This window comes from Girardinichthys multiradiatus, chromosome 3 (genome assembly GCF_021462225.1).
Source record: "Girardinichthys multiradiatus isolate DD_20200921_A chromosome 3, DD_fGirMul_XY1, whole genome shotgun sequence".
Taxonomy (NCBI): Eukaryota; Metazoa; Chordata; class Actinopteri; order Cyprinodontiformes; family Goodeidae; genus Girardinichthys; species Girardinichthys multiradiatus.
In genome coordinates, this window is record NC_061796.1 from 34,810,965 (window position 1) to 34,833,923 (window position 22,959).

The window sequence follows — 22,959 nt, forward strand, 5'->3', positions numbered from 1 at the left end:
GAAATAGAATCAGCTACAGCCAAACAATTACCCCTGTGGAAATGTTGTCAAACCAGGAGAACCTTCAGGGTTTGTTTTTTTAGTCTTTAAAGTCTGATACAAGAAATAATACTCAGGAAACAATAAACTTTAAAAACTGAACTGTTTATTACATACATTTTACAAAAAACCTATCGGTTGTATCATGTCAGTTCTTAAAACACTGCATTAGCTACCTGTTTGTCAAAAAAAAAAAAAATCAGCTGTTGGTCTATAAAAAACCAAATGGTCTTGGGCCAAAATACAATTCTGAGTTACCTGTTAAGCTTAAGCCACGTAGACCCCTAAGGTCTTCGGTGACATGCTTTCTTTAATGCCTTTCATGCCTATTTGAACATATTTTTCTATTACGCAATGCTTTATGCTTCCACTATTTTCTTTTTCTCTTTCCTTTGATTCCCTGTAATGCATTTAGATTGCTTTGTCTAAACCTGCCTTGCCTAAATGTCACTATAATCATATTCTGACAATAATAAAAAAAATATATTAAACATTTACAATACATTAATATTCCAAATTCTAATCAAAATATATGTTTTCCAGTCTGGTGAATTAAGGTATGATTAACCTAGAGACCCACCAAAATCGTTGTTGTCACGATCCACAGGTGTTTTTGTTTTTTTGATTTTCATTTGTGTTTGTGTTTTGATCTTTTCCTTGTTGTTTATTTATGTTCTATAAGGTTTTGCCATATAGGATAATTTGTTTAGGCTTAGTCTATTACTTTTCAGGTGATCTGTTTTCAGTGTACTCTAGTTTATTCTCTTAGTCCATGTGGACCATGTTCTCCGCATCTATTGTCGATGCTGCTGCCCGTAGCTGCGGTCGTAAGATCTGCGGTGCTTGTCGCGGCGGCATTCCCTGAACCCGGTGGTGAACACCGGCAGTATGGGACGCTGTCAAGCTGAAGAAGGAGTCCTATCGGCCATCCGGTCTCTGTACAAGCGGAGCATGAGTTTGGTCCGCATTGTCGGCACTAAGTCGGACCTGTTCCCGGTGCATGTTGGACTCCTGCAGGGCTGCCCGTTGTCACCGGTCCTGTTCATAACTTTTATGGACAGGATTTCTAGGCGCAGCCAAGGGCCGGAGGGGGTCTGGTTTGAGGACCAGAGGATTTCGTCTCTTCTTTTTGCAGATGACGTGGTCCTACTGGCCCCTTCTAGCCAAGACCTACAGCATGCGCTGGGGAGGTTCGCAGCCGAGTGCGAAGCGGCTGGGATGAGGATCAGCTCCTCCAAGTCCGAGGCCATGGTTCTCGACCAGAAAAGGGTGGCTTGTCCTCTTCAGGTTGGAGGGGAGTTCCTGCCTCAAGTGGAGGAGTTTAAGTATCTCGGGGTCTTGTTCACAAGCGGGGGAAGAATGGAGCAGGAGATCGACAGACGGATCGGTGCGGCTGCCACAGTAATGGGGGCGCTGTGCCGGTCTGTTGTGGTGAAGAGAGAGCTGAGCCGAAAAGCGAAGCTCTCGATTTACCGGTCGGTCTACGTTCCTACCCTCACCTATGGTCATGAAAGAACGAGATCCCGGATACAAGCGGCTGAAATGAGCTTCCTCCATAGGGTGGCCGGGCACTCCCTTAGAGATAGGATGAGGGGCTCGGAGTAGAGCCGCTGCTCCTCCACATCAAGAGGAGCCAGTTGAGGTGGCTCTGGCATCTATATCGGATGCCTCCTGGACGCCTTTCCTTGGGAGGTGTTCCAGGCACGTCCCACCGGGAGGAGGCCCAGGGGACGGCCCAGGACACGCTGGAGGGACTATGTCTCTCGGCTGGCCTGGGAACGCCTTGGGCTCCCCTCGGAGGAGCTGAAGGAGGTGTCTGGGGAGAGGGACGTCTGGTCGTCTCTGCTGAGTCTGCTGCCCCCGCGACCTGGTCCCGGATAAAGCGGAAGACAACGAGTATGAGTACGACAAGTACGAGTCTTTTAGTCCAGTGTCAGTTTTTTCTCCTTGTTTAGTAGTTTCTTTGTGTCTTAGTTCAGCTCCCTTTGTACTAATTAGTCTCTCATCTTCAGCGTTTTTCAATCTGCCATAGCTGTTCCACATGATTAGCTCTTCTGGTTCCTTTGTCATTTTCACACCTGCCTCGGTATTTGAGCTACTGGTTTTCCATTGTTCATGCTAAGGGGACATTCTAAGACATTCTCTTAGAATGTCCCCTAACCTCTCCATTTCTCTGACCTGCTCTTCATGCCATTCCTCCTGTAGGTTCTCCCTATTTTCATTATTAAAATACTCTATTTTACCAAAGTCTGACTCTACACTTGGGTCATTTTCAACCCATAAGCAAGACAGCTGTCACCAACCTGCTTCCAGATTTTACATCTTTAAATATATTTAGTTTTTTAATCATTTAGGATTTTACCCCTTTTATCAATAGTGGTCACTTCAGCAGACAATTATTATAAACTGTAGTCTTTAATGCATTGGGTGTCATGTATCATGTATACACTTCACTAGTGTCACTACATGCACTGCCACCAACTGGCTAAAAAGTGTAAGTTCACAAAAAATTCTTCCAACAAATGACGAGAACCTTTCAGTAATCTTACTAGTCTTTCAATAATATGAGATCTTCACATGTAGAAAAATACTGATAACATCATATAATAACAAAGGACTATTGTAACTATTTAAATATTAAAGTTTAGATTTTATGTTGAGAGGAAATTGCAGTTAATTATCCGTTTATTAAAGTGAACATAATGCTCATCGCTGTCATTTTACCAATACTGGGTCTTGAAAATACTTCAAGCTGCTGAAAAGATTTTACAATCAGAAATTATTCTTGCCAATTATCTGATACAATCCACTTCATCAAAAGAGCAAGATGATTTTTTATTGTTTGAGCATTAAACAAGGATATTTTAAAATTTAAATTACACATACAGAAGCTAAAAATGAATAGTCTCAACATCAGTAAGCAGTTCATTTAGGCATTTGTGCCTTTGTGTATCTTTTCTAGAGACATTTAATTTAAGTACTAACCATGTGAATATTGGTAAATAAAACTGATAAGAAAAAGTTGTCCAGAAAATAACTCTTTAACTGCTCATACAATATCAAACAACTTTATTTACAACAAAAATACCCTTAATCTTCTGACCACATACTATACTGGCTAACATTTACATGGTGATATATTGAGCCAATTTGATATGCATACCCTACAAAAATAAATATATCATTATCTGTTTGTTATTTTGTGAACATCATCTTAATCTTGTGACATGTGGATTCTTTGAATCTATCAATTCTAAAAATCTGGTTATTTTCTCTTTTGTCTGACAAACGTTACAATACAGGTTTTTATCTTACTTTTTAATACTGATCCCACCCGGAACTCAAGCTCCACTCAAAAGTTGACCATCCTGATGTCCACCTGAGCATGAATGTTAAAAAAATATGTAATGTTTAAAAAATGATGCCTAAAGAAAAGGGTTAGATTGGAGGGAAAAGGGCTAAATACGTGTTTAGTGTTTGCAGTTTACACTAGTCAAGCACAAGTCTGATCAGTACCGCTATGTGTTCATTATTTTGTATTCTTATTGAGTCTAGTTTTCTTTTTGTATTTTTTTTTTTTTTTATAAAACTAACTGGAGTCCGTGCTCGTATTTTGAAAATCTCCTTCCTCGTGACAGGAAGTTATCAATGAACTCCAGTGCGGAAGTGGTCGTCATCGTAAGAGGTTGTGAGTTGGAGGCTGTGAGCTGACAGATATGAGAAAACGGCCGCAACTCTGGCAGTAGAACAACTGGTGCTTCGGAGGTTTGAATGAAAGAAGGTGTTTCCTCCGTCGGTGAGTGCTTCCTGGAGGGTTACGGTCTGTATTTGTGCTTTTTTTAGCCTCAATGCAGCTCAAATCATTGCATGTAACCGGAGCTCGGCTGGCAGGTGACGGTCTGAAATCAAATCAGTGTCTGCATATGAAACATAATATCGCCGTAAATATGCCTCCTATATATGGCTCCTAAGTGACGTATTTTTAGCATATAGAGTTGATTGCATTTTGATGATTCATTAACTGTTGAAAAATGTTTTTATGTTTAAAATTCCAGGTCGTTTGAAACCCGAAAATGTCGTGGATACGAGAAGGTAAATTAAACCTGCTTGAAAGGATTTCTGCCAATATCCTAATGGTAAGTGTGTGAGTGTGTGTGAGTGTGTGTGTGGTCATCTGCTTTTTAAATTTTTCGACTTAAAGAAACATAACTGACTTCCGTTTTGAGATTATCATTTCATACAACTCCTGAAGGAGACACTGAAAATACTATTTATTGCACAGTTTTTTTTGTTTTGTTTTTGTTTCATTAAGAAATATCAGGAGTAATACATTAATTTGATAATCCTGAATAGAAAGACTTGATCTGACTGTCTTATGTACAGGACTGTCCAAATGAATATTGGATAAAGTTCATTTAAAAAGGTAGAGATATGTTTAGTTAGTAATCCTCTTTTGAATATAAACACGCTATGGTTGATTTAAAGCTTTAAAACATGTGAGCACTTTTGCTGCCGCCAGTGAAGGAACCTTGGAGGGGAATTATGTAATCTTTATAATAACACATTTGTTTTTCACACATAATATGCTTCTGTCAGTTCATAAAAAAGTTGGTAATTTAATCCACCGGTTGCCATGGATTTTAGTCACTGACCTATAAAATGGCAGCAGATACTTGCAACCCTAATTGAAAGAACAATGACAACATTACATTTCAAATGTAACTTTAGGAACTACAAATTTTACATGTAATAACACTTTGTTAAAATTGTGCCTGGTTATTATCTGGTTTTTCCCAATGGGGCTCTTTTCATCAGCTGACTTGGTCCTTGTCTTTTTTATGAAATAATAGTTATAGTAATAACAATGGTAATGATGTGGATTTTAGCTCAGTATTTTGTTTTTCAGATTTTTATGAAGCTGCAAAACAGCTGAAGAATTTAGTATTTACTTTAGTTTGACAGACCACTGACCATTACACATATTGCGATACTCAGCAATCTTGTCAAGTTTTGTCATTGCTGCAACGATTCATTCTGCAAGCCGTGTCCCTAAGGACCTCTTGAACCTTATGCATAATGCATAAATCGGGTTAAAAATTTTGAAAATTGTGCCAGGTCACAAAACTGAAAACTAAATCCCTTTTCTTTTTTTTTTTTTTGGCCTGTTGACTTATTGACTTATATTCTCTTTATAAATCAAGCAAAGCCACGTTGTTTTTTTAACCTATGGATTGGAAATTCAGAATTACCTGTTTCTAATACGATATTGCTGTCATGGTCAGAACAGACCCTCAACCTTTGAGACCACAACTGGAATTAAAACTAAAAATGTTGTTTCAACCAGATGTCTCAAAATGTCTGGGACAATTTTCCTTTAGGGCTTAAGAAAAATCAAACTAGTCATTCATACTGAATTTTACTGCATTGCAAACTTGATTTTTGGGTCAAGGAGTAAAAAGGAATTTGGTCAGTTTATACTCCAATTTTGTTCCTACCTGCTGTTATTTCCTTCCTAAACCTACTTCCATGTTATATAACAACTATTTCAAATCCATGTGCTTATACATTACTGATTATGTTATTTATTTTTGATATATTATGTAGATTAAAATGCTCAAATCTTAATTATAATTTAATTGTGTAGTTTCTTGAAGATTTTATATTGTACCCCAATTTATTGTGGTTCTGGTCCCAGTTTGGGGCAATTAAATAAGAAATGTGAAATGTTCCCTAACAAAATGGCTTCTTTTCTACCCTGAAAGTGCAAGATGGTGTAGTTGAATGACTCCCCCGGTCTTTGTGGTTTTTCCCAGGCAGGACCCATGCCTAAACACGTGGCCTTCATCATGGATGGGAATCGACGCTTCGCACGTAAGAAACACATGGAACGCCAAGATGGCCATATGCAAGGATTCAACAAGCTGGCAGAGGTCAGTTTTTGTCGTTTTGTTCAGAAGGCGCATTGCGTCAGGACATAATTAGATTGGTCATCCAGGTTTTACCCATTCCCCTTTCTCATTTTCTGCATCAGACCTTACTTTGGTGCAAGCACCTCAGCATCCCGGAAGTGACGGTGTACGCCTTCAGCATTGAGAACTTCAAGCGCTCCAAAGAGGAGGTGGACGGGCTGTTGGAGCTGGCCAGACAGAAGTTTGAGAAGCTGTTGGAAGAACAGTGAGATGACAACATTTTTTCCACTTTGCTTTTTATGACACTGAGGTTTTGTACATCATATGATTTACAGCTTCCTCAAAATACACTATAAGATCGTCTGTTTTTCTTTTCAAGCTCAGATTTTGTTGTGTGTTGTAATGCTGTCAACCAGTGTGGACAGGGTTTGTAATGGTTTCCCCTTAAATACCTTCTAATTATAACTGAATGTTATTCAGGATGAAATTTTAAGCATTAGAGTGGATTTGGATGAAAGTGTGTTTTTTTCTGCTGAAGCCAGACACTCACTCCTGCTGTAGAGTGTTAGATGAACTGTGGACTGATGTCAGGATGACCAAGACAAATACAACTTGACCGAACATGGGAACTACTGTTGCCGTTCACACAAATGCTCACTCTCGTGTTATTGCAAAATGCCAGAATGTGGGCTTAGCAGTTTGTGTGGTTGTTAGACAAAGCAGATTGTGGACAAGATCTTTTTGTTCAATTGTCATATTTCACTTCCTGTCAAAAACCAAACCTTTTTATCCTCTAGTTGACAAAGTTCATCTGTATATTTTTGTCAGTTTATGTTTTTCTTGGAAGACGTATTGAATTTATCATGGTATCCACAATGACCCAAATATATTTTCACATTTCTGTTGATTCTCAGTTAAACATTTTTTTTCTTATGTTATTTCTGCAGAGTTGTGGTTTTCCCAATAAGCCTAGCGCAAGACCATAATGATTACAATCTTACTCAATTGTAAGAAGCCTGGATGGGGATTAGGTTTATCAGACACTGCTTTCTGCTACTTTTAACAACTGATTCTGTTTCATGGGTTTACAGGAAATGGAAAGAAATTTGAAAAGCACAGGAATTCAGATATATGTGCTCATTTAACTTTTAAATAATACATTTGACCTTACAGACTCATTATGTTCTCAATAATGAAATCAGCAGCATATTTGCATCCTAATTTAGCAGAAAATTTGTAACATTTTAGAAATGTGTACCAGTAGCAATTAAAGTCTTTTATTTTTCTACCACAAATCTGCTGCAGTCTTAAGCGCTCTTATGATAATTCAAATTAGAGACCAGAGTGTTGAGGCTGATTTCCACTTTCCATTTGTTTTTTTTTTACGCTTTAGACAAACTTGATTTCTCTTTGGTAGCTATTATGTAAGAAAATGTAGCAACAGCATCTGGAATATTTGTTTTCCAGCTTCTCTGCAACTAGCCAAGTATGTATATCTGCAACAAGGGGAAGCATATCCAAGTTAAGGGAAAGCGTAACCCAAGTAAAGCAAAACGATTGATTGGATGAGCATATCACCATGGGTTAAAACCGAGAGAAAACGGGGCCAGTTGAACTAACCATTCAACATTTGTGCGGACGAAACGCCTACACTTTAGAACTCGCTACTTACAGTCTGCAGATTGCCGTTATTAAATATTTGTAATGGGAGCAGAGGAAGTGTCACACAGTGTGTGTGTGTGTGAGAGACCCATCACTGTAGAACATGGTTTTAGCATTTTATATTAAGAATTAATGTAGTTAAGCTTTAACTGTAAACAGCAATCTTTGGCTGTATTCCCGAGAGAACGTCAACCTTTACCCTAACTCTGAGATTTTCCAGACTGCCAACAATTGTGTCCAGCAAATTGCTTGTTGAAAGTGCTAAAGCAACTCTCCTCTAGTCAGTTCAGCCTTTCTGTTATCTCCTTTAAGTCTTGCTCTCTCTTGCTGTCTTTCAGCCTGAAAGAACTACAGGTCCTTCTCAAAATATTAGCATATTGTGATAAAGTTCATTATTTTCCATAATGTCATGATGAAAATTTAACATTCATATATTTTAGATTCATTGCACACTAACTGAAATATTTCAGGTCTTTTATTGTCTTAATACGGATGATTTTGGCATACAGCTCATGAAAACCCAAAATTCCTATCTCACAAAATTAGCATATCATTAGAAGGGTCTCTAAACGAGCTATGAACCTAATCATCTGAATCAACGAGTTAACTCTAAACACCTGCAAAAGATTCCCGAGGCCTTTAAAACTCCCAGCCTGGTTCATCACTCCAAACCCCAATCATGGGTAAGACTGCTGACCTGACTGCTGTCCAGAAGGCCACTATTGACACCCTCAAGCAAGAGGGTAAGACACAGAAATAAATTTCTGACCGAATAGGCTGTTCCCAGAGTGCTGTATCAAGGCACCTCAGTGGGAAGTCTGTGGGAAGGAAAAAGTGTGGCAGAAAACGCTGCACAACGAGAAGAGGTGACCGGACCCTGAGGAAGATTGTGGAGAAGGGCCGATTCCAGACCTTGGGGGACCTGCGGAACCGGTGGACTGAGTCTGGAGTAGAAACATCCAGAGCCACCGTGCACAGGCGTGTGCAGGAAATGGGCTACAGGTGCCGCATTCCCCAGGTCAAGCCACTTTTGAACCAGAAACAGCGGCAGAAGCGCCTGACCTGGGCTACAGAGAAGCAGCACTGGACTGTTGCTCAGTGGTCCAAAGTACTTTTTTCGGATGAAAGCAAATTCTGCATGTCATTCGGAAATCAAGGTGCCAGAGTCTGGAGGAAGACTGGGGAGAAGGAAATGCCAAAATGCCAGAAGTCCAGTGTCAAGTACCCACAGTCAGTGATGGTCTGGGGTGCCGTGTCAGCTGCTGGTGTTGGTCCACTGTGTTTTATCAAGGGCAGGGTCAATGCAGCTAGCTATCAGGAGATTTTGGAGCACTTCATGCTTCCATCTGCTGAAAAGCTTTATGGAGATGAAGATTTCATTTTTCAGCACGACCTGGCACCTGCTCACAGTGCCAAAACCACTGGTAAATGGTTTACTGACCATGGTATCACTGTGCTCAATTGGCCTGCCAACTCTCCTGACCTGAACCCCATAGAGAATCTGTGGGATATTGTGAAGAGAACGTTGAGAGACTCAAGACCCAACACTCTGGATGAGCTAAAGGCCGCTATCGAAGCATCCTGGGCCTCCATAAGACCTCAGCAGTGCCACAGGCTGATTGCCTCCATGCCACGCCGCATTGAAGCAGTCATTTCTGCAAAAGGATTCCCACCAAGTATTGAGTGCATAACTGTACATGATTATTTGAAGGTTGACGTTTTTTGTATTAAAAACACTTTTCTTTTATTGGTCGGATGAAATATGCTAATTGTGTGAGATAGGAATTTTGGGTTTTCATGAGCTGTATGCCAAAATCATCCGTATTAAGACAATAAAAGACCTGAAATATTTCAGTTAGTGTGCAATGAATCTAAAATATATGAATGTTACATTTTCATCATTACATTATGGAAAATAATAAACTTTATCACAATATGCTAATTTTTTGAGAAGGACCTGTATAGACATGTCTCCACATCTTGTACAAAATAACGTTTCCTTTTAAGTGACGTCTTGCATATCTGTTCCCATCTGACCTTAGTTTAAAGACCTTACAGATACTGAAAATAACTAACTCTGAGTCTTGTTGACTTGGCAACAGCTTCCACACTAAAGTGTGTTCTTCTGCTTAATATGGGCCTTCTCCTCATTAGCTAATTTCCTGCTACTGGTTTTTAAGGTGCTAACTATTAATTACACTGCATGTCAATGACAAACTATTTCTCTCTATTTCATGCATTCCAACACATAATGAACACAATTTTGATTATCTTACAGACGAATGACTATTAAAGTTAATAGTTAACACCTGGAGGTTTCATACTATATGCCCGTACCCTGGGGTAGGCCAGCGAGCGCAGCTTGTTCCAGTCAGAAATCTAACTTCAGTGGGGTTCCTGTTTTTTTCTGTCTGCGGATTTGGAAAATCCAACTTCTGTGCACAAATACAAATCACCATAAGGGAACTAAAAATGTGATCTGGAAAGAAAAGTGCTCTAAAATGTGTTTTTTAATACATTTTGTAGATGACTATATTTTAGATGACTACTTTTGTGTGTGCACGGACAAAGTTGCTTTGGGTTTGAAGCTGGTCCAGGTGGGTTGGGAGGGGCTTTTGGAGACATCTGATGTTGAGAATATTTTACATCATGCTGATAAAGCCTCTCTTTGACAATCTTTGTTTGCCCACATACCAACGACGCTGTTGATACTTGTCAATATTTGAATCCAGATGCCTGACATTGATTCATTTTAGAAGTTTGACAGGTTCATGTACATTTGAAACTGCTGCTTGCGAATAAATGATTTATGATGTAGAATGGTTGTTTCAAGGAATACCAACATACTAACCAACCGGCTTTTTACACTCAACACTTGACAGCAGGCTGATCTAGTTTTCTGTCTTCTCAGTCAATGATGATCCTATTTGTAGGGAGGTTTTTGTGAATTGTTAAGGAAAATGTAGACATAAACTTTTCAGCAGACCTGAATAAATTGAGTTGTTTTGCACTCTCTTAATATCCTTGGTTCCGAATGCTTCACTGCTTTGTCTTATAGGGAAAATCTGGAAAAACACGGTGTTTGTATCAGAGTGCTGGGCGACTTGAATATGTTGCCGTTAGACCTTCAGCAGGTTATTGCCAAAGCTGTGATAATGACAAAGAACCACAATAAGTATGTTCATTTATTTATATATTAATAAATCGCACTTTGTTTAAACATAATAAGTGACCTCAGCAAAATAAACTCTTGTCTTCTAGGTGCTTTCTCAATGTGTGCTTCGCCTATACGTCAAGATATGAAATTACCAATGCGGTCAGGGAAATGGCTTCGGGAGTGGAGCAGGGCCTGATCAAAGCAAGGTAAGCAGTGCAGCAGACCCTTGTGGGTTAATCTGGACACTACTGCATGTTAAATGAATTAATAAGATAATCTGGGGAGCTGGGGTTTTAACAAGCTGCTTGTGTTTCTGTCATACTCAGCGATGTTTCAGAGGCGTTGCTAAGTGAATGCCTGTACAGCAATGACTCTCCCAATCCTGATTTGCTCATCCGCACCTCAGGAGAGGTGCGCCTCAGCGACTTTCTCCTTTGGCAGGTATGGAAGAAAAACATTCAGTATGATATGGGTCTTTGGAGATTTCGCAACATGCCTGAAGTGAGATGAATGCGCTACCTTGGCTAGGACTGTCTTTTTTTTATTGCGCCTGCTGAATGGGAAAGCTCTTACTATAGCAGTTAGGCCTGTGTTTCAGGTTCTGCTGCTGAACAGCTGTTTTCACAGGCAAACCAAATATAAAATGGAATGACTGCTTCTGCATACAGAAACGGGCCCAAAATACACTGCCTGGCCAAAAAACAAAGTTGCCCCCTGGATTTAACTAACTAGGTAGGACCTTCCCATTGGATAATTACTGCATGGGCAATAATGTTTCAGCTGGCAACAAGTTATTTAACCCCAACTGGTACAATGAGTCGCTTCTCATTTCTTAAACTGTCGAAAACAATGTCGAAAGACACATCCCGTGGTTGTGGAAAAGTTGTCAGTCTGTTTCAGAAAGGTCAAATCATTGGCATGCATCAAGCAGAGAAAACATCTAAGGAGATTGCAGAAACTACCAAAATCGGGTTAAGAACTCTCCAATGCATTGTTAAAATAGTGGGGACCCATCGTCTTTTTGGAAGAAATGTGGCCGGAAAACAAATCTTGAATACTTAAACGTTTGGTGAAATCAAATCGGAGAAAAACAACAGTAGAACTCCGGCTATGTTTAATAGTGAAAGTAAGAGCATTTCCACGCACACAATGCGAAGGGAACTCAAGGGATTGGGACTGAACAGCTGTGTAGCCTTAAGAAAACCACTAATCAGTGAGGCTAACCTGAAAAAAAGGCTTAAATTTGCTAGGGAGCATAAAGATTGGACTCTGGAGCAATGGAAGAAGGTCTTATGGCCTGATGAGTCCAGATTTACCCTGTTCCAGAGTGATGGGCGCATCAGGGTAAGAAGAGAGGCAGGTGAAGTGATGCACCCATCATGCCTAGTGCCTACTGTACAAGCCTGTCGGGGCTGTGCTACAGTGCCTTGCGAAAGTATTCGGCCCCCTTGAACCTTTCAACCTTTTGCCACATTTCAGGCTTCAAACATAAAGATATAAAATTGAAATTTTTTGTGAAGAATCAACAACAAGTGGGACACAATCGTGAAGTGGAATGAAATTTATTGGATGTGTCAAACTTTTTTAACAAATAAAAAACTGAAAAGTGGGGCGTGCAATATTATTCGACCCCCTTACTTTTAGTGCAGAAACTCATTCCAGAAGTTCAGTGAGGATCTCTGAATGATCCAATGTTGTCCCAAATGACTGATGATGATAAATAGAATCCACCTGTGTGTAATCAAGTCTCCGTATAAATGCACCTGCTCTGTGATAGTCTCAGGGTCCCCACTGTCAAACATGGTGGTGGCAGCATCATGGTTTGGGCCTGCTTTTCGTCAGCAGGGACAGGGAAGATGGTCAAAATTGATGGGAAGATAGATGGGGCCAAATACAGGACCATTCTGGAGGAAAACCTTTTGGAGTCTGCAAGAGACCTGAGACTGGGACAGAGATTTATCTTCCAACAAGACAATGATCCAAAACATAAAGCCAAATCTACAATGGAATGGTTCACAAATAAACGTATCCAGGTGTTGGAATGGCCAAGTCAAAGTCCAGAACTGAATCCAATTGAGAATCTTTGGAAAGAGCTGAACATTGCTGTTCATGAACGCTCTCCATCCAACCTCACTGACCTCGAGCTGTTTATCAAGGAATAATGGGCAAGAATTTCAGTCTCTCGATGTGCAAAACTGATAGAGACATACCCCAAGCAATTTGCAGCTGTAATTGCAGCAAAGGGTGGCGCTACAAAGTATTAACGCAAGGGGGCCGAATAATATTGCAGGCCCCACTTTTCAGTTTTTGTTTTGTTAAAAAAGTTTGACACATCCGATAAATTTAATTCCACTTCACGATTGTGTCCCACTTGTTGATTCTTCACAAAAAATTTGAGTTTTATATCTTTATGTTTGAAGCCTGAAATGTGGCAAGAGGTTGACCAGTTCAAGAGGGCCGAGTACTTTCGCAAGGCACTGTATGATCTGGGGTTGCTGCAGTTGGTCAGGTCTGGGTTTAGCAACTGTATGTGTTCAAAGAATGAGGTCAGCTGACTACCTGAATATACTGAATGACCAGGTTAGTTCATCAATGGATTTTTTCTTCCCTGATGGCACAAGCATATTCCCAGATGACAATGCCAGGATTCATTGGGCTCGAATTGTGAAAGAGTAGGTCAGAGAGCACGAGACATCATTCTCACACATGGATTGGCCACAACAGAGTCCAGACCTTAACCCCATTGAGAATCTTTGGGATGTGCTGGAGGAGGCTTTGTGCAGCGGTCAGACTCTACCATCATCAATGCAAGATCTTGGTGAAAAATAAATACAACACTGGTTGGAAATAAATCTTTGCAGAAGCTTATCGAAACAATGTCACAGCGAATGCATGTCATAATCAAAGCTAAAGGCAGTCCAACGAAATATTAGAGTGTGAGACCTTGGCCAAGCAGTGTATAATCCTAAAAGGCCCATATCATGTTGCTACCGCATTCTTCTTCACAATTGGTACAGTTTTCTCAGGTTTTAAAGCCGTACCTTCCAAATTTATATCTTGTAATTTCTGTCTCATCTGACAGTAAAACTTTTTATCTAGAAGGCATTTGGATTATTCATCTAGGCAGCTGCAAATTCTAGTCCTGCTTGAAGACATTTTTGGAGAAGGTGCTTTCTTGTTTGTTGAGGGTCCGTTCCCACCACATGGAGATGTTAAAATCACTTCACAATTTACAGAGATACTGGCGTTCAAGCATTCTCCAGTTTATAACTGACTCAACCCTTGGTGGTTCCTGGATTGTTAATAATCATTCTAACCCATTTCTATTAACCTGAGTGTGACAGTTTGGGTCCGATGGCTAAAATTTGGACACAACTGGGTGTTTTAAAAAGAAAAAAAAAACACATCATCCATTCCAAAAACAGTTTTAAACCAGACTATGCTTGTTGATGGCTCCAAAAGGTGTGTTATCCAGGTAACAAATATTAGAGGGGTTTCTACAGTGGGGAGAACAAATATTTGATACACTGCTGATTTTGCAGGTTTTCCCACCTGCACAGCATATAGAAGTCTTTATTTTTTACCATAGGTACTCTTCAACTGTTAGAAACCCGGCTCTCACAGACCTGTTAGTTCTTCTTTAAGAAGCCCTCCTGTTATCCACTCATCTGTATTAACTGCACCTGTTTGAACTCATCTGTATAAAAGACACCTGTCCACACAAACTTCAACCTCTCCACAATGGCCAAGACCAGAGAGCTGTGTATGGACATCGGGGATAAAATAGTAGACCTGTACAAGGTTGGGATGGGCTACAGGAAAATAGCCAAGAAGCTTGGTGAGAAGGCAACAACTCTTGGTGCAATTATAAGAAAATGGAAGACGTTCAAGATGACGGTCAGTCTCCCTTGGTCTGGGGCTCCATGCAAGATCTCACCTCGTGGGGCATCAGTGATCATGAGGAAGGTGTGGAAGCCCAGAACTACACAGCAGGACCTAGTCAATGACCTGAAGAGAGCTGGGACCACAGTCTAAAAGAAGACCATTAGTAACACACTACGCCACCATGGATTAAAATCCTGCAACTCACGCAAGGTCCCCTGCTCAAGCCATTGCATGTCCAGGCCTGTCTGAAGTTTGTCAGTGACCATCTGGATGATTCAGAGGAGGAATGCGAGATGGACACGTGGTCTGATGAGACAAAAATAGAGCTTTTTGGTCTAAACTCCACTCCCTGTGTTTGGAGGAAGAAGAATAAGTGCAACCTCAAAAACACCATCCCTACCATGAAGCATGGAGGTGGAAACATTGTTCTTTGAGGATGCTTTTCTGCAAAGGTGCCATGTATCAGGAGATCTTATTCAACAACCTCCTTCCTCAGTAAGGGCATTGAAGATGGATTGTAACTGGGTCTTCCAGCATGACAACGACCCGAAGCACACAGCCTGGGCAACCAAGGAGTGGCTCCGTAAGAAGTATCTCAAGGTCCTGGAGTTGCCCAGCCAGTCTCGAGACCAGAACTCAGTTGAAAATCTTTGGAGGGAGCTGAAAGTCTGTGTTGCCCAGCGAGAGCCCCAAAACCTGAAAGATCTGGAGAAGATCTGTATAGAGGAGTGATCCAAAATCCCTGCTGCAGTGTGTGCAAACCTTGTCAAGAACTACAGGAACAGTCTGATATCTGTAATTGCAAACAAAGGTTTCTGTACCAAACATTATTAGGTTTTGTTTTTCTGATGTATCAAATACTTATGTCATGCAATAAAATGCTAATTAATTACTTAAAAATCGCCCAATGTGATTTTTCTGGATTTTTGTTTTACATTCCATCACTCAAAGTTTAAGAGCACCTATAACAAAAGTTAAATACTTGTTCCTCCCACTGTACATATTTGAGTCTGAATGCACCATTTGAACTTTTCAAAGATTAGAGAAAATCCCCAATAAATTAAAACTTGTGCAACCAATTCTAGTTCTTAAAATTCATTAAAGTTGTTTGTTTTATGATTATTCCAGCCTAAGTGAAGAACAGTTCATATCTTTAAAAGCCCTAAAGTCATGACATTTATACCCCTGATGAGTGCATGTTAATTTCTCAGTGGCATTTTATGTTTGAATACATTTATTATCTGCATGTAAGTAATTTAGTCTTTATATTTTTTTTTTGTGGTCAAACCCGAAGCTGTAAATCAATTATTTTATTTAATGCTTGAAACATTTAGAACTGGACCAGCCTTTTTAACTGCCCCTTTAAGATTAAGCCAGGAATATTATTCAGGAAACTTAAGAGTCTAAAGGTGTCAAGTACTGTATTGAAAGCATGCATTTCAGTTTAAGGCTGCATTCAAACTTGTTTGTTTGCAGCCTTGTTTTAACCAAATAACCAATGATGTGAGTTTTAAAACTAGGAAAGCATCAATTGATGATTGGTTTAAGTTAATTACCTATTTTTTTGTTTTGTTTTTCCCTTCTCTCCAGACATCCCATTCCTGCCTAGTGTTTCAGTCGGTTCTGTGGCCAGAATATTCCTTCTGGAACCTGTGTGAAGCTGTTGTTCAGTATCAGTTAAATCATAAATCCATCCAGGTAATTCCTTATGTTTGTTTTTGACTTGATGAGAAATGTGGCTGTGAAAAGAGTTCACAGGAAAAGGTGATAAAAGTGGTCAAAGTGAAATGAAATTCCCTTTCTCTTCCCTGGGTGTTATTAATGAAGTAGTACCTCTCAATGCTGGATCAAACAGCACTTGGACGTGGAACAACACCTCTCACATCACTTGGTCCCCAAGCAGCAGGAGGAGTTGAATAAGTCAGTCTTAACTCCTCGGTCAGCATTGTCTGTCTGCCAGCCTGTGTTCAGTCTCCATGGTAACCACTTGTCGTACCAGGAGATGTTGATCATTGATGGTTCTGTTCGCCACTTCCAAACTTGCTTCGAGTTTTCACTCAGGTATGCATCACAGCATCAGGATAGAGGTCTTTCTCACCACCTGGACGGAATGAAGTTCAGCGCTAGCTTGCAGCTGGATCTAAAGATGTTGCTAATGACCTGGTCTAAAAAACCAGAGCTGTCTAATACTCGTGTGTTTATACAGCGTGTGTATTTAATGTTGTAAATAACCCTCCCTGCTATCTAAGGAACTAACAGTAATGGGGAAAAGGCAGTGGTGTATTTGTTTCAGCTAATGATGCTGCTGCCCATCCTCCATTTCAGAGCAAATCTGTATGTCCTGACACTGTCAGTTTATCAGTTATCCAGAGATTATCCATATTTTAAACTGCATTGTACGCAATGGTGAAGTCAGAAATAAATTCAATTTAATTCAAATTCAAAAATACTTTATTAATCCCAAAGAGAAATTAAATGTTGTTATAACTCATATTATGAAGGTTTCCTCAAAGAGCCGTTGTAGATGCTGATGGCTGTGGGCAGGAAGGATCTCCTGTAGCGCTCCATCTTACAGCAGATCTGAAGAAGCCTCTGACTGAAGACACTCTGTTGTTGTAGGACAGTCTCATGAAGAGGATGCTCAGGGTCCTCCATAATGTTCTTCGTTTTATGAAGAATCCGTCTTTCCACAATGATCTCCAGAGGTTCCAGAGGAGTCCCCAGAACAGAGCCAGCCTTTTTTATCAGCTTGTTGAGCTTTTTTAAGTCCCTGGCTCTGATGCTGCTTCCCCAGCAGATGATGGCAGAAGAGATCACACTTTCCACAACAGACTTATAGAAGATATGCAGCATCTTGCTGCAAATACCAAAGGACCTAAGCTTCCTCAAGAAGTAAAGTCTGCTCTGTCCCTTCTTGTAGATGGCTTCACAGTTGCATCTCCACTCTAGTCTGTTGTCCAGGTGAACACCGAGGTATTTATACTCCTCCACCACCTCCACTTCTTCTCCCATGATAGAAATAGTTTTTGACTTATTCCTGTTTCTCTTAAAATCTACAATCATCTCCTTTGTTTTAGTCACGTTCAAAATGAGATGATTGTTTCCACACCATGCCACAAAGCGATTCACCACCTTCCTGTACTCAGCTTCTTGTCCATCTCTGATCCACCCCACGACTGCAGAATCATCCGAGTATTTCTGCAGATGACAGGAGTCTGTCTTGTACTGGAAGTCTGAGGTGTACAGAGTGAAAAGGAATGGAGAGAGTACAGTCCCCTGTGGTGCTCCTGTGCTGCTGACTACCTGGTTAGACTCACAACCCTACAGTCTCACAAACTGTGGTCTGTTTGTCAGGTAGTCTTTGATCCAGGAGATTGTTGAGGCCTCCACCTGAGTCTTCTGGAGTTTCTGACAAAGCAAATCAGGTTGGATTGTATTAAATGCACTGAAGAAATCAAAGAACATGATCCTCACAGTGCTACTGGCTTTGTCCAGATGACAGTGGGTTTGTTGAAGCAGGTGTATGATGGCATCTTCAACTCCAACTCCACAGCGATAAGCAAACTGAAGGGGGTCCTGATGGTTTACTGTTTGCTTACTCAGGTGGGCCAACAGGAGTCTCTCTAGGACCTTCATGATGTGAGATGTCAGGGCAACAGGTCTATAGTCATTGAGGACTGATGGGTGAGTTTTCTTTGGTACCGGAACAAGACAGGAGGTCTTCCACAACACCGGAACCTTCTTCTGGGCCAGGCTAAGGTTGAAGAGGTGCTGCAGAATCCCACAGAGCTGCTCTGCACAGGCCTTCAGGACTCTAGGGCTGACATGATCTGGACCTGCAGCCTTATTCCTATTCAGTCTCTCCAGTTGCATCTTCACCTGACTTCTTGAGACACACAAGTGGAAGGGGGAAGCAAAGGAAGCATCAGCATCTTCTGATATGGTTGAAGGCAAACATGTAGAAGCAGAAGGGTCTAGGGCTGAGGTGGAAGATAAAAAATGTGAGGTGTTACTGGACAGCTGTGGATCCTGTGGGTCAAAGGAAGATGGAATGTCTATTTGGCTTTGAGATGGAGAGGAGGATGCGAAGCTTGTTTCTGAACTGAACCTATTGAAGAATGTGTTCAGTTCATTGGCTCTGTCCAGACCTTCATTGGTTTGATCATCCTTCTGCTTGAAGCCTGTGATCTTCTTCATCCCTGTCCACACATCTCTGATATTGTTTTGCTGGAACTTGCTCTCCAACTTCTTCTTGTACACCTTCTTGCTGTCTCTTATCTTGACTTTAAGTTGCTTCTGTAAACTCCTCAATAATTCTCTGTCTCCCTCTCTGAAGGCTCTTTTTTTCTTGTTAAGCAGGTCCTTCAGGTCACTGGTGATCCAAGGTTTATTGGGGAAGCATCTCACGGTTCTGGTGGGGATGATGTTATCCACACAGAAGTTTGTATAGTCGGTTACACACTCAGTCATGGCATTGATGTCCTCTCCATGTGGCTGGCACAGTGTGTCCCAGTCTGTAGCCTCAAAGCAACCTTGCGGAGCTTCTTCAGCTTCCTGTGACCATTTTCTCACAGTTCTCTTTATTACAGGTTGCCTCTGAACAAGGGGCTTAAATTTCGAGCAGAGAAAAACAAGATTGTGATCTGATTTGCCTAGAAGAGGTCTTGCTGTAGAGATGTATGAGTCCTTGACATTTGCATAAAACAAATCCAATGTTTTGTTTTCTCTGGTAGAGCAGCTGACAAATTGTTGAAACGTTGGAAGTGTAGCAGAGAGTGAAGCATGGTTAAAATCACCAGAAATTGCCACAAAAGCATTGGGGTTTTGTGTCTGTAGCTTAGCAACAACTGAGCTGATGGCATCACATGCAGTGTCAGCAACAGCGGAAGGTGGAACGTAAACTGTTTCCAAAATAACACTGGTGAACTCTCTGGGTAAATAATATGGACGAAGACTTACTGCCAACAGTTCAATATCTGGACTGCAGAGATGACACTTCACAGTTACATGTCCTGAATTACACCATCTGTTGTTCACAAGTACTGCCAGTCCACCTCCTTTACATTTGCCGCTCCTCTTTAAATCTCTGTCTGCTTGTATGGTTAAAAAGCCCGGCAGAGAGACGCTGGAGTCGGGGATATGATTCTGCAGCCATGTCTCAGTAAAACATGGCTGTGAAATAAAGTTACTTTTATTAGAGCAAGAGAGGCCAGTATGAAAGAAAGTGCATGCAACCTTCTCAAGTGTAACAAAGCAATATTCATATGGTATCACAATGTTGACATCACACGTGATGCTAGAGATTCTTGGTAGGAGACTGTTTATCTATAAATCTGCTGGGATGGAATAATCATCAGACCCATTAGCTAAACATGTGTGTAGATGCCTCTTTATGGTATAAATAAGAAAAAACTGTTTCCAAACGTTTCCCTGGTCTAAACAACTAGCCTCATTTTGACATGCTTCCAGTCATTTATTCATTTTTTCATAACCTTTATTTATACAGGTGAGTCCCATTAAGACATGAGGTTTCATTTTTGGGAGATGTGTTCATGCAATCATACAATATGTTTTTAGACTCATTGAAGCAGAGGTTTTCAAACATGATTGACGCCATTTTTCTTTAGCACATTGGCACACTTGTATTATAAAAAATGTTTGGCACCTTTGGTTTGCACTGGCTGAGTCTCCCAATGAGACGTGATGCTGTCAAGTTTTATTAGCCTTTGTTTTAAGTGGTAAAGTGGTGATGGAAACCAACTTAAACCGGTTTGTGGTACTGAACAGGAGGATAATTTGTAAACCTTGCGTTTAGTCAGTCTGGGTGCAAATGTGTGAGGTGTGGCGTTTCTAACCTTTCTAATTCAAAAAATTTAACTTGAAGTTGAACAAGAGTATTGCACCAGAGTTGTTCCAGTTCAAATCTACTCTATTATAGTATTTTACTCTATTGTTTTATTTAGCTTTTTATTGTTATATTTAGCATTTATATTGTTATAATTAGCTTTCCTTTATTAGGCTTCTTAAACCGGGACCTGAGTCTGAATTTCGTACCATAAACATGAAAATATGAGCTGGTATGAATAAAAGATCCTTGAATCTATAAGTCCTACGACTTTGATTGCTTGGGGTAGGCCACCAGGGTGTTTCATTTGCAGTGGAAATTATTGCCCCTCCTGTTTGGCATTTTATTTTCCAACTCTTTAATTCAGTTTATACATGAAGACTGTGCACCACCTGCCATTGATTCTGAAAATGCAATGAATCCATCCTTAAATGACAGGTTTGTAGCCATCTCAAACTATGATCAATCGGCTCATTAAATTGGAGGGTTGTTTATCTGATTAAAAGTACCTTCTGAAATATAACAGCCTTTGAGCACGTATTAAACACACTCTTCATTAAGCCCACATTTCTGTATTAAATATGTTGTTTTTTTTATCGGTCAGATGTAATCTAAGAAATTAAGTGTTGTGTTTTCACCTCAACAATCATTCAGCTCAGCTGGTGAAAAACCTGTTTGTTGTTTTCAAATTTCAGGACTTTATTTCTGATGTGTTGCCTTCCAGAAAGCCAGAGAGCTCCATCTAGAGGAACAGGCCCTTCAGCAGCTCGAGGCAGATTGTGCCTCTGTAGCAGAGCACCTGCAACATCAGGGGAATGGAAAGCCAGCCGATGCCCAAAGAAGACAAGAGGCACTGCGGCACTACATCATCGCTCGGGAAGCACGAGTTCAGGACTTCCTGCAATCCCTGAAGCGCAAGAGAGACTCTTTCTTTACCGACTTATGTAGTGAAACTGTTCTGACCTAGGAACGTTTTAGAAACTAATCTACAGGTGAAGTAGGAATAACACCCCTCCATTCTTTTTTCTTAAAAGCACTTCTGAGGAACAAGGAAGAGCAAACATTGACTTCAGGTGGTTTTATGTTGTTGCTGATTTGTATAAAACAAGAGGACAATGTTTACCCCTATGGGGCAGTAGACTTAAGGATATATATTTATGATTGTAGATTTGCAAAATCTAACAAGCGGGAATGTCTGGTCAAGATGTAGTAAAATAGTTGTGCAAACCGTCTGTGAAACGCATGTCGTTGAGTGAAAAGTCTAAAGGTGGGTGAAAGCCACGCACCCTGTGCTTTGGACATGCTTCCAACACAGTTCTCTCCAGTACCTAATGCAGTGTGATATTTTTGTTGCTGAAAGTGTTGTTTAAATGTGTTTTTTTTTTAATGACAACTATATTTTGACCAGCTTTCTCAAACAATAAATTGAGAACTATAAATCAGAAATGGGTTATTTTACATTTTGTAGAAGTTTTTACCATTTTTCCAGTCTGTCAGCTCTGTGTTATTACAGTATTACAAAAACATCTGTTTGGGTTAATGGTTGTAAAATAACTGAAGGAAAGCTTCTAGAGTAAATCTTTATTAGTACAATATAAGGTTTCAATGAGATATTTAGTGTTGAGCAGTACAAAATTGCATGTAAAATAAAAGTAGTTGACTATCTTGTGAGGAAACTCTTACACTATCAAACCTGTCGAAAAATGAAAACCTTTAAATCTCCAAGCCATAATTCAATACTTGTTAAATTAAATTAAATTACTAGATCCAGGTGTTTCTGTAGCTCACCAAAAGGAAAAAAAACTAATTGTATTTAACTTTTCACAACTTGCCTGACTTTTTTTCAGTAAAGCACAAAACATAAATCTGTTCACACATCTCCACACTGTAAGACACTGAGTGAATAAATGAACTCAGGATGTAGTACAAAAACCTACATTAAATATGACAGTAGACAGTTGGTTTATAGTATGCTTTAGGTACAACTCAAGTTTTTTGCACACAATGCAACAACATACACTAGATATATCTAATTTGAAATAGCTATGATATTAACTTTATAAACATTGCAAGCAGATATAAGTATTCAGAATTACTTTGCAACATGTATTAGATATTAAATGGAGGTTCGAGTATGTTACTTTCTTACAGTGCCTTGCAAAAGTATTCATGCCCCTTGAACTGTTTCACATTGTCAAGTTACAACCACTTCAATGTATTGATTAGGATTTTATGTGGTAGATCAACACAAAGTGGTGCATACAGGTCCTTCTCAAAATATTAGCATATTGTGATAAAGTTCATTATTTTCCATAATGTCATGATGAAAATTTAACATTCATATATTTTAGATTCATTGCACACTAACTGAAATATTTCAGGTCTTTTATTGTCTTAATACGGATGATTTTGGCATACAGCTCATGAAAACCCAAAATTCCTATCTCACAAAATTAGCATAT

General features: G+C 40.0%; 1 protein-coding gene across 2 annotated transcripts; it reads left to right on the forward strand.

The window, feature by feature from the left end:
* Positions 1 to 3,677: 3,677 nt before the first annotated feature.
* Positions 3,678 to 21,943, forward strand: dhdds (dehydrodolichyl diphosphate synthase). 2 transcript variants are annotated; one of them, XM_047361443.1, is made up of 9 exons: positions 3,678 to 3,835; positions 4,095 to 4,175; positions 5,853 to 5,969; positions 6,071 to 6,213; positions 10,669 to 10,785; positions 10,872 to 10,973; positions 11,094 to 11,208; positions 16,243 to 16,350; positions 21,222 to 21,943. In XM_047361443.1, exons 2-9 carry the CDS (start codon positions 4,113 to 4,115, stop codon positions 21,462 to 21,464), a joined length of 1,008 nt encoding a protein of 335 aa, XP_047217399.1. In that variant the 5' UTR covers positions 3,678 to 3,835; positions 4,095 to 4,112; the 3' UTR covers positions 21,465 to 21,943. The 2 variants fall into 2 exon arrangements, with proteins under 2 accessions (XP_047217399.1, XP_047217400.1); XM_047361444.1 differs by having other exon boundaries at positions 21,193 to 21,383.
* The last annotated feature ends 1,016 nt before the right edge of the window (positions 21,944 to 22,959 follow it).